The 11,671-nt window shown below is 38.2% G+C and overlaps 1 protein-coding gene across 1 annotated transcript in view; it reads right to left on the bottom strand.

Annotated features, from left to right (window-relative positions):
• The window catches only part of NAA16 (N(alpha)-acetyltransferase 16, NatA auxiliary subunit), a 57,000-nt gene extending 45,997 nt beyond the window's left edge, over positions 1 to 11,003 (bottom strand). Inside the window, exons 1-4 of the mRNA XM_010144567.1 lie at positions 10,920 to 11,003; positions 8,614 to 8,718; positions 4,229 to 4,386; positions 2,938 to 3,072 (exon numbers count right to left, since the gene is read on the bottom strand). Of these exons, the coding sequence (XP_010142869.1) occupies positions 2,938 to 3,072; positions 4,229 to 4,386; positions 8,614 to 8,718; positions 10,920 to 10,956 (435 nt within the window). The 5' untranslated portion in view covers positions 10,957 to 11,003. The remainder of the gene's footprint in view (positions 1 to 2,937; positions 3,073 to 4,228; positions 4,387 to 8,613; positions 8,719 to 10,919) is intronic.
• Between the last annotated feature and the right edge of the window lie 668 nt (positions 11,004 to 11,671).

Genomic DNA, 11,671 nt, shown 5'->3' with positions numbered 1-11,671 from the left:
TATTTTCTCTAGCCCTCTTATCTTTCCATTACTTTCCATTTTCTACGTTTTTAAAAATGGCTTCTTCGGTAAGTCTCGATCTCTCAGTAATCAGTGCTCTACAGAAAAAAGTCCCTTGCTTCTCAGAAATAAGGGTGGCTTTTGCTTTTCACCCAAAAGTCTGTCCAGAGGGAAAATTTTACAATAAGCTAAATCAATCTAACTGCAGCCTAGATCAACAAAGGCAGTTCACTTCCCTCTATTATTCCCCTTCCTCTGTCCCCTCTCACCTCACAGTTGTTCAGTTCAGCCAATCAATCCTTCAAAAGAGTGATTATTTTTCTCTCACTTTGACTTCCTGAACAAGCCCTCCACGAGTCAACCAGTGCTGCACAAGGAAGCAGTGGAAGCACACAGGAAGAAGTGAGACTGCTGGTTTTGGCAACAGCTTGTAGCTAGATTAGCTCTACTACTTTGTAATACTGCATCTTCAGATACTCACCTACAATCACTAAAATGACAGTTCTTTGATCTTAATTCTACTGCTTGGTAGTGGCTGCGCTAATTCACATCTGAATGGACAAAGCTGCCCGAGTAATTCATGAATGAATATGATCACCCTATATCACCATTATTTACCAATTATCATGACAGCACCATTTTACATAACATGTTACATTTACTACTTCATTCAGTAACAATAACAGTAAACAGTATCAGGCCTAATAGAGATTGCCACATGACTCCTCGAAAAACATCAGTTTGTTGAAGATTCCCATTCATTATAATTTGGAAACCCTCCACTCTTTCACTCCTTTTAAACCTTGAACATTGCTCTCCTATCACAGTCACATGCAAGATTCTATCAAGTCAGTCACAGAAGTTCATGGATTGAGTTGGAGTGCATACAAAGTACAGGGCAAGAGGGGAGGCTGGAAAGTGAAGTAAGCAGGAAGTGTATCCCCTCAGAAGTCTACGGAGTATCCTGAACTTGCCAACTATTTTAAGTTCAGGACTGTGAAATATCCAGAGACTGCACAAACAGTGCGTTTGGGGACTGCTGCAGAAGAGCCAAAGTGTGGCAAAACTGATCTGTGAGCTTGGCTTGGGCTCTCCTGACTTCTCTGTCCCCAACACATTGATTCTCTCTTCAGGTCTCTATACGGGCCTGCACTCCTCAGGGAGCTAGTGTAGGAAAGCACAAGACACTATTTGCAAAAGAAATTAAACTAATGTGGTCATCCATAATTAGTGCTTTGGGGCAGAAAACACAATAGATCACATAACTGCCTCTACTACTGTCAAAAAAGAGGAATGGCTTGACAATTTGGGGGTTTTTTTATAAACCTGTTTTGTCCAGTATCTGTAGCATATTTGTCCTTTAATGCTCCGTCAGCTTTTTCACCATTTGCTTGTGATTGTTATAATGCTAATCAGTTAAACAGCTTATTGTTCAAGTACAAAACATTTTCCCGTTTGAGAACTTCAAAAATATTTCCAGTTTAACCAAAAAATGCCTAAGAGGTTGAGATCTCAGTATTTCTTATTTTTGGGTGAAATTTAAAATTGTGATAAATTGCATGGCAGTCTCAACTGGTTTAGTATGTTTATCTGCAGCAGATGGTATTTAAATCTGGCTTAGTCATTAGTCTGAAGAGCATCATGACTGCCCTCAAACAAGCATATTTACACACATCTTTTTAGAAAAGACAATAACATAAACGGAATCACTTCCAATTTTTTCCAAGGGGCCAATACCACTTAAGTCCTCTTATTTCTTGAAAGAGCCTCCATTTCTTACACTTCATTCGCAATTTTTCCATCTCTAATATACTCTAACTCTAATGTTCATTTTGACACTGAACTCAAGATTGGGCTCTGCTGACTCATTCGAGAGCCATGACTTTTTGGCTGTCAAACATTCATAAAAGATGACCCAATTTCCATTTAAATTTACTCTTTTCTAGTTTTATTCAACACTGAAGTTACAGCTCATTTGCTGTATCAAACTGTATACATCTGGCTTGCAACACACTTTGTTTGACCACTACACATGATCAAGACACAAACACTGGCTCCTTCTAGCAATTATTAATTTCTTCTCTTACAGTTAGCCCTGTTCTGGTTGGATAAGATCTCAAGTGCAGTTACCTCAGAAAGGATGCAAGATTTTTGCTTAAAAAAAAATGCAATCTGTAGGTCAGGTAATATCTTAGTTTCTGCACATGATGCATTCAGCTTGGGAGGTATGCTGGAAATAGCTATAAATGTGTTTTTTCTTTCCATGTTAGAGTAATCAACATATCCACCCTGTTCCATTAATTCAGATTTTATAGCTCTGCATTACCAATAACAGAACAAAGGAATAGTCTCTCTTTAAAAGTTTATACTCGGTTAATTTAGCATTGTACCATTTGATTTACTCTAGTAAGGTTCAGTACCACCAAATCTCAAAGAATTTTCAGATGTGTTTTCATGCTGCTTTGACATCAAGCACTGATTTTAAGTGCGTAATATACAAATGCATTAAAAGCAATGACAATTTCTTCTCACATTCTTTGTAGAGATGTAATGGCATCCAGGCTATGGCAGGAGAAAGGGCTAATGAGCACATGCAACACTGAATTTTCTGAAGTTCTATCTACTGTAAAGGGATGGGATCATCACAGGGTCTCTACCTACAAGCCTCAAACATTAGGTTACTCAGTTACTCCATATCAACCTACCCTTATAACCTCAAACCTTAGAGCCTACTGTGAGGAGAAAAAAGTATTCCTGTATAATTTGCATCAGCTACTAAACTCCTGGAAATCCTTCTGTTCAAAGCAGAAAACTCCAAATATTTTTTTGTAATTCTTAACTGGATCTCAATTAGTTCTTCCTAATTACAAAGAACTAATTCCTCAGATTCTGTCTCTTATACAGAAAGTGTTCTCTTTCCAAAACAGGAATTCTTACCTGTTGGGTTTTCCTAAACTCTTCAAGTAGTTTTAAGGCCATATCATAGTCTTTTAGTAAGTGGTATGCAATGGCATATCCAATCCAGGAAGCCCTTTGTGTGGGGCGCAGCTGAAGTAGCTGGTATCTTGTCTCCTTCAGTAAAAGAAAAGCAATTTAAAAGTAACAGAAAAGTTAAAAAAGAGTTACTACACCCTTATGATTAACCACCAGTGCAGCTGATATTTTAAAAGCCCTAGGCAATTTTTTAAATTCTAACAGCATGAGAAAAAGCAGCATGTTTCTGTCTCAAATCTGGGAGCTATTCTATATATAGCTCTCTCTGTATATATCTATTCTATATATAGCTATATTCTATCTATATTCTAAATATATCAGGGAGTCACAGCACAAAGTATAAAATCCATTTGTTGGGACACAAAAACGTGTCATTTTCAAGAGTACCTCTCAAGCGCCTAAATTATTTCAAAGACAGAGCTTTGAAATCTCACTGGAGAGGTTTCCACTAGAAAGCATGAGCTCACTGCCACTGAAACAGCAGTCCCACTCTCCTCATGCCCAGGCATAAGACCCTCATAGTTACACCACTGCAGCTCTTCTCAGTCTTCCTTCCTGAATCCAACCATACCCTTCTGTCAGTTACTCCCTTTTCTTGCACTAGCAAATTTAACATACTCAGTGATGGAGACCAACTAATGCCAAAGCCTACAATCCAGTCCTCTACTTCATACGAAAGACGATGGAAGAGGCCCTTTGACAACCAAATCAGCCATTTTGAAACCACCAGCTCTGTTTTTAGACAAATTTTAAGGTTTTATTTATGACAACATCAGTATTGGGATTCAAGAAATCAGTCACCATGTTGTTAGTTTCCCAAATACTCAGAAGAAATATAATAGTATATTTCTTACAAGCAACACAGTATATACATCCAAAACACCATTTGCAGTACTTCACAACAGCACAGTAAGTACTCCTACTTACTAAGCTTTAAGTCTTATCCTTTTTTATCTTCAGCATTTTAATGAAAAATGTCTCGAGCACCAGAGTTTTACAAGGTGATCCACAAGCTGAATTGTACAGAATAACTGTATTTCCAGTTCTGTTCCCTACAATATATTAAGCTCTGCTGCACTACATTTTCATGCTCTCCTGAACAAGAGCTTAAAACACCTCTGAAACTGCAAAAACAAGTAACAAGAGAACTACTACCAATAAAAAACTTAACAATGGAATAGAATAACAAAAGAATGCTAACAGCAATAAATAGGAATTCAAAGAGAATACTTACTCTATATCCTTCCAAATCCCTCATCTGAATCTGCAACAGAGAGAGATCTCTCAAGATCTGTAGATTATCTTTATCTAGTTTGAGTGCATTCCGGTAACACTTGATGGCTTCATCATATTTCTTATCAGAACGTTGCAAAAGACCATACACGTGCCAACCTAATGCATGTTAAGGAAGATACATTCACAATTTTCACAAAGTAGCTGCAGTGCATTCATGTTACATACCAAACAACTTGACATCTTCCTTGAAGATGAGCACCCTTACAAATTAAGTTTGATTATTGCAACTTTTCCGACACATTTAAAATATTAAATGCTTCCAAGCAAGCAATAAAGTCTCCTTTAAAAATTGTCTGTTAAGGCACATTCATAATCCCCTCAAGATGTGGTTATATAAATGATCCACAAGACCCAGAAAAGTTACTCCTAGAGATGTATTGTTTAAAAAATACTGTAATTACAGTAGGGATTCTTACTTCAAGTGTCTCACTCAAACAACTACAAGTTTTACTATTCCTCACTTGCCTGTGTGGAACCTCAACTAGTCTCCAAATATTACAGTAAGGGATAAAGACAGAGCTACACCTTATTCATTGAAAAAAGGAAATCCTAGCATTTCTGTGCATCTAAAGTCTGCCACATTCTCAGCATCTCAGATTTCACAGAACAACACAGAATCATCTGGTTGGAAGAGACCTTTAAGATTATCGAGTCCAACCATTCACCCTGCACTGCCAGGGTCCCTAAACCACATCACTCAGCACCACCTCTACACATCTTTTAATGACTTCCAGGGATGGGGACTCCACCACTTCCCTGTGCAGCCTGTTCCACTGCTTCACAACACTTTCTCAAAAGAAATTTTTCTTATAACCCAACCTAACCCCCACTCCAGCACAACTTGAAGCCATTTCTTCTCATCCTATTGCTCATTACTTAGAGATCAATAAGGTTCCCCGCGTCTCCTTTTCTCCAGGCTAAACAACCTCTGTTTTTTAGCTGCTCCTCATAAGACTTGTGCTCTAGACTCTTCACCAGCTTCACTGCCCTTCTCTGGACACGGTCCAGCATCTCAACATCCTTCTTGTAGTGAGAGGCCCAAAGCTGGAGACAGTGTTCAAGGCGCAACCTCACCAGTGCCAAGTACTGGGGGATAATCACTTCCCTACTCCTGCTGGCCACACTATTTCTGACATAACCCAGGATGCCCTTGGCCTTCCTGGCCACACTGCTGGCTCACATTCAGCCAGCTGTCGACCAACATCCTCAGCTTTCTACTGGGCAGCTTTCCAGATACTCTTCCCCAAGATTCCACAAGTAATATGTTATTTCAACAAACTCTTCTCACAAGCATCCTTGAAAGGTTCTGAATTCAAAGCATGAGACCAACATAGGTCATTGCAATGTGTTACAACTTGCACATTCACTTGTGTTCTCATGCTACTGAGCTGAAATAAAAGCTACTGTTCCCCCAAAGACACAATCATTTCTAAACTTTGCATTTCAAAAATTTAGAAAGCACATAAAACATTCAATGTGTTAACTTGGTCAAATTAATCAGAGAAACAGAACTATAAGTTCCCGCTTAGAAAGAATCATGACCTGAAGTTAAGTTCTAGATATGAGGATATAATTAAAAGAATTATTCTTGATAAAGCAGTAAAAGATGTAAGACTCCAGCCAAAAAGAAAAGACTTGTGAGAATTAATAGTCTGAAGAAAACTAATTCACAAGCAAGAGACCATGTTTTGCATTTCTACAGGAACATCAAATCAATTTCAGCCAGCTGAAGTGCAGAACAACTCCATAAGCATCTTTGGGACTGCTTGGAGAGCTGCTATTGGTGCTCTGATGATTTAAGACAAAATGGGAAAGGAGGGCAAATCAACACTGCTTACAGCTACAGCAGCTGGTCTACTACCAGCTTCTACTGTAGTAGCTACTACTACTTCCTATAAATCCTGCCTCACCTATTTGAGTTCCAGTATTCAGGACACAGATCAAAGTTAAATGTAGTATCTTCATACACCTGCCTCAAAACTACTGATATTTTAGATTCTCACCTACAGCAAGGCAATTCAGTCCAAAATAATTTATGTACTGTAACGATGTACTTAGTCTAAGATGGCTTCAACTGGTAATCTGGCTTAATCATATTCTTTACCAAACAATGAAGAAAAGCATAAATCCATTCAGAAATAGTATGTCAGGAATAAGCATAAGAAATTTTACAGCTAATACAAGCCAATAAAACACAATCACACAAATTTATTATAGTAGACAGCTCTGCACAGTCTTGCATATGTTACTACTGTGTCCTGAGTACAACATGCCACTCTGTGGAGTGCCATGGAGCATTAAAATATTCTACTCCTCCTGAACACTGAAATGACCAGTTCTATTTTAAACACCCTCTACCAGGTGCTTTCTAAAAAGCACAGATGACAAAATATACCAAAAGCACCTTCAAAAAATACCACAACAAAGTAAGAACACATAGATGTTACTGCACCTCCTCAAAACCAAAAAAGTTACTGGAACAAGGTGACTTTAGTGCCTATACCCTGCCTCTCCCTTTAAAATAATGTTTTCATTTCCTGTTTTATTTGAGCTTAATGCCTGTCTTTGGTTTAGAGAACCTCCCAAGCTCTGCTTAGGTAGCACTGAGAGTCATCAGTCCTTCAAGCTTTCATCAGATGTTCACAGCTAGTGACAGGCCTTTGCAAACGATGTAGAAGAAACCTTTACTAAAATGCTCAGCCTCAGATCTCAGTTCCTCATGAGCTACATATATTCTCCCAGTTTTGTTCTCCTCATGTACTGAAGCCCCACCATCAAAAAGATCCAGATATTTGGGTAATGACATTATGATAACACAGCAGGTGCTCTTAAAAGAGGCTTGCTATTTCTTTAGAATTTACCAGGAGACAACAACCAGGAAATAAAAGTACTGTGACAAACCTGATGCTTAGTCTGGAATTCATTCAGTATCCACTAGCTTGAGCTCCCTAGAGAAGTAGTTCTGCATAGTCACATTACTCTAAGGGATTCTCTGTAGAGCTGTAACAATACACTTGAACACAGAAAGAACTTCTTACGTTGTCAGACCTAGTTCTATAGATGCAGGTAAAAAGAACATTTGTGCCTTACAGGATTCGGATCAAAGTACACTTTCTCTGAATTCAGAGAAGAGAAATCCTTGTACTCTTAAGGTGAGGTAGGTTCAATGAGTCAGTAAAACAATGATAGAAATCCACTAAAACTCATAACCAAAAAAATTATATTTTTTAAACTTGTCCAGAAAGAGGGTCCTTTTGACCACTTACAAAATTAGATCTGAAAAAGCACAGATCCTTCCAGCATCTGTAGGCAAGTCTTCGATAGCTTTAAGAGTTAGCACAAATTGCAGACAAGAATTAGTGATCCTGATAAATCCCACTCTGGAATTTTGTCTTGGGATCAGAATCCCCCAAAACTCTTCACTAACTCATCCAGATTCTTCTGCTCCCTGATTTAAGGTATGAGCCTTCTTACTCACAGATTAAAGTGGCCTTGGTATTCCTTAGGTGTTCAGTCTTTATGACCAAGAAGGTACAAATGATATTTGGTTGTTCTGTGGCATACCTCTAGTAACCCTGATAACCTCCATAGTCTTCAAGGCTTCTCCCAACCTCAAGTTCCATGATGTTTAATACAGGAATGATGTAAACAGCCATCCCTTTGTCTTAACTAGATGGCCATCATAAAGTGTTGCCTGTGGTACTAAAGGAAAAATATTTTTAATGATAAAAATTTAACTATTTAATGAAAATCTGTGCTTTAACATGCAAATCAAACACATACAGAACAAGTAAGGCCTTCTGTGCAGGTCTGAAGTAGCCTCCTACCTGTGGCTTAAACAGAAGACAGCTCTTGGGTAGCTGCTATTTATTGCATAGGTATAAACTTTTGGAAGACAAGCTTAGAACAGAGTAGCAGTCAAGACAGTAAATTTAAACCATCATCGAAAACTTAGTGGCAAAATAGGTATTTTCAGAGCACCTCTACACTGGATTTCTTGCGGCTTTTTAAGAGAGAATAGAGTTTTCAAAAAGGCCAGATATTACAAGTCATACCCATTCTATGCAGAAAGTAAACATCACAGACAGTCTTTTCCTAAGAGATAAGTGTAGAAGATTCTGCAAAATTGTAGAAAGATAAATAAAACCTTTTTTCAAGTATTTGATTACCAATTAACATTCACTGTGCACACCTTATTTTAGACTTCAAAATACAGGCCACATTATGTACCTCAAAAGTATGTACTGATATTGCAATAAAAATCACGTATGCAGAAGTGAGAACTCATACCAAAAAAATCAGGTTTTGTATTACAAAGGATACAGACATGACTCTTTACATCATTACGAAGTCCTTTACGAACAAATTCATATGCTTCTTCCTTCTTTCCTAAACAGTTCAAGGTCAGGCCTTTCATCGCAAGCGTCTCTGTAAGAAATATCATATCCTTATGTTTCTGACTTCCCATATGCCAGTTTCACAGTGCAGATATCCTTTGAAGTTGTTACACAGTAAGTTCCCCATTAAATGATAAATTTAGATCAGGATAGCAGCCTAGCACAGCTGAAGACTGTTATATGGAAACACTTCCTTTCTTGAAATTGGTCTTAAAAAGACCTCTGCAGAGCATCATACAGATGTGATGAACAAAGACAACACAAACTTTATGAATTAAAAAAAGGACATTTAACTGGCTTTAAGGAGTTAGCAATAAGCTAAAGCAGTTTTAGAGAGCTTCTCAATGTGTGTTAAAGTTCAGGTAGGCAAAACAAGACAAAAGACATTCATTAGGCTGTGTCATACTGTATGAAACCGATTTCTGTCACAATCAGCTCCACTATTACAGCTTACATTACAGAAGTGTACTTCCTGCTACAGTATTTTGGGGGTAAAAAGATCTCCTCAAAGTAGCACCATTTTCATCAACATTGAGAGGTGCAAGTTTCCAAAGAACACATTGGTATGACTACTGCTCCCTCTCTTCAGGTAACACTATGTAAAACACATTGCATGTAATCCATGCCCTACATCTGAAAGCTGTTCAGATTTATATTTCAGGGTTTTTTGCTAAGTAAGAAACCACATAATTTTGGCCCCTTCCAGAGGATTAGTCACATTTTCACCATAGTGCTCTGGTTTTCCTTCAACTGCAACCTTTTCCCCCACTATTAATGGCAACAACCCATCATCTCGTGGTCAGCCCTAACAGCAGTTTGAAGTTTCATTGATAGACCTCTTTAACACTATTTTCTATAAAAGAACACCTAAAGTGAATGATCACCAAGGTTTTCGTCTGGTTTTAAATTGTCCACACTAAGAACAGAGAAAACTAGAAAGATACCTTCCCAATAATATCAGGAAGCTTGAAAAAGAATATCCCCATTGTGGGAAGGAGGGCAAGCTACTCCTACCTTCCCACACCAGGGAGGTAACTGTCCAGCCACAGCAATCCATCTGTTTGCCACCTTCTCACTAAATTTTTCAAATTCCTTGTCTCTGAAGCTAAGTGTGACAACAGTGCAGCTTCTCATCAGATCATTTCATTGGCTTAGTTCTGCTTCAGCAGTTTGTTCCAGGCTCTGCTCCCAAGCTTCAAAGCCATTACTGGCTCAAAGCCCAAGTAGTATGTGGACTGCCAAGTCAGCTAGTTGTCCTGGAAAAGTTTAAGAGGCAGCAAGAGCAGAAAAGAGAGAGATGTATACTGAGATGTTATGAAAACACAAGTGCTAGTAGAGACAAACGTATTAGGTCACAGCTGGAGAAGCCACTCCAGCTTTGAAGCAACATGAAAACTGTACTTTTATCTCTAGGGAAGTAATGAAGACAACGAAGAAATAGCAGATGTTAATGGAAGCATGAAAAGGACTAGCCCAACAGTTTGCCAAAATTTGACAATGTCAAATGGGAAAATAACTTTATGGACAGAACATGCACACTCAGTGTTAGGTTGCTTCAACAGTAGAAAAACAGGAAAAATTCACTTGTATTAGGAGAGATTGTCTGAATCATGCAACAGAAACACTGTACTACAGTAAGACTGGAGTATATTACTGTGGATTAAGTTCTGACAGATGTAAATAGAAGCAACATTTTGTTGTCCCATTTCCTGCAGTATTTATCTGAACAGGATTCTACAGATTCTGTCTTTAGCTTCAAGACTTTGCAGCAGCAGTATTACACTCTACTTTCCTCCTTTTAAGTATGAATTTGGTATACGGTACAGAAAATTCAAGAGTATAAAACTTGACGAAAGCAAGATTTAATTCACTGGCAGAATACCTTCATGTAAAACTAAAAAAGCTGGGCTTGCTATTAAATAGAAATGTAAGAAAAACCACACTAGCATTCTGACCCAGAAACCTAGAAATGCAACTTACTTGGAAGCTTCACTGAAGTGTGCTTCCACCATATATTTTGATCTTCATCATCCCATCGCACAGGAGTGTTTGACTGAGCTAGGGTGGAAACTTGGTCTGAATGCACAAAGACTGAAAATCCAGAGTAATTATTCAGTCATAAGGACAGAATCATACTCAGCAACAGGCTCCTTTCTTTCCCAACAGTATGGAATAGACTAATTATACATTTAAGCTCATGACAGGAAGAAAAAATCTTGAGTCTGCAGTTACCTCCATGTTCAGCAAATTTCGGGTTAGAGAGGATCATCTTGCAGAACTTGAGTCCATTTTTGTACTGTTTTTGCTCATAACATTTCTGGAAAAAAGGTGGAATACAATCACTGAAAAGCATTTAAAAACAGAGCACCTTAACATACTATTACCAATGCAGTAGTTCTTCCAGTAAAGTATGGTAATCAGATCACTAACGAGCTCTAGCCAAGTATAACTATTCATATTACATTGCCTTTTTTCAGCATTCAGAACAGTATCTGCCTTCATTTACATGCAGCTGATGTTCTACCTCATGGTCTCCTTCTTATAAAAAGTTAGCAATTCCTTTTCAACAGAAATAGGAAAGGCAAGTAAGAATGTCTGCTTTGATTCAGAAATACTTAAAATAGAGAGCCAAATTAAGTTAGAAATCTTGGCTGCACAGAATGTTTGAGAAGAATTAAGTCTTATAGAGTTTAGACACTCCTTTCAACATCCCATTTCCCCAGTCTAGTGACCTCCCAGAGTAAGAACCTCAGACAGAAGACTTTCCTTGTTGCCAATGTAGGGTTTTCAGACGAAGAGAGAAACCATGAAGTAGGATAGACCTGTTGTAACCTCAAAAATCTACACAGATATCCGGGGAGGGAGAATTTACCTGGCTATTAATAAAAAAACTAATGTCTAGCTGGAACAGTACAGCTCAGGGCTACTTCTAGATTTACTTAGGGTATCGTTTACCTAATCACTAGGAAAACTGGCAAATGACA

The sequence above is a fragment of the Buceros rhinoceros genome, unplaced genomic scaffold (genome assembly GCF_000710305.1).
Source record: "Buceros rhinoceros silvestris isolate BGI_N320 unplaced genomic scaffold, ASM71030v1 scaffold11101, whole genome shotgun sequence".
In the NCBI taxonomy this organism is placed as follows: Eukaryota; Metazoa; Chordata; class Aves; order Bucerotiformes; family Bucerotidae; genus Buceros; species Buceros rhinoceros.
The sequence above is the reverse complement of the archived record's forward strand: the minus strand, read 5'-3'. Positions and strand labels throughout refer to the sequence as shown.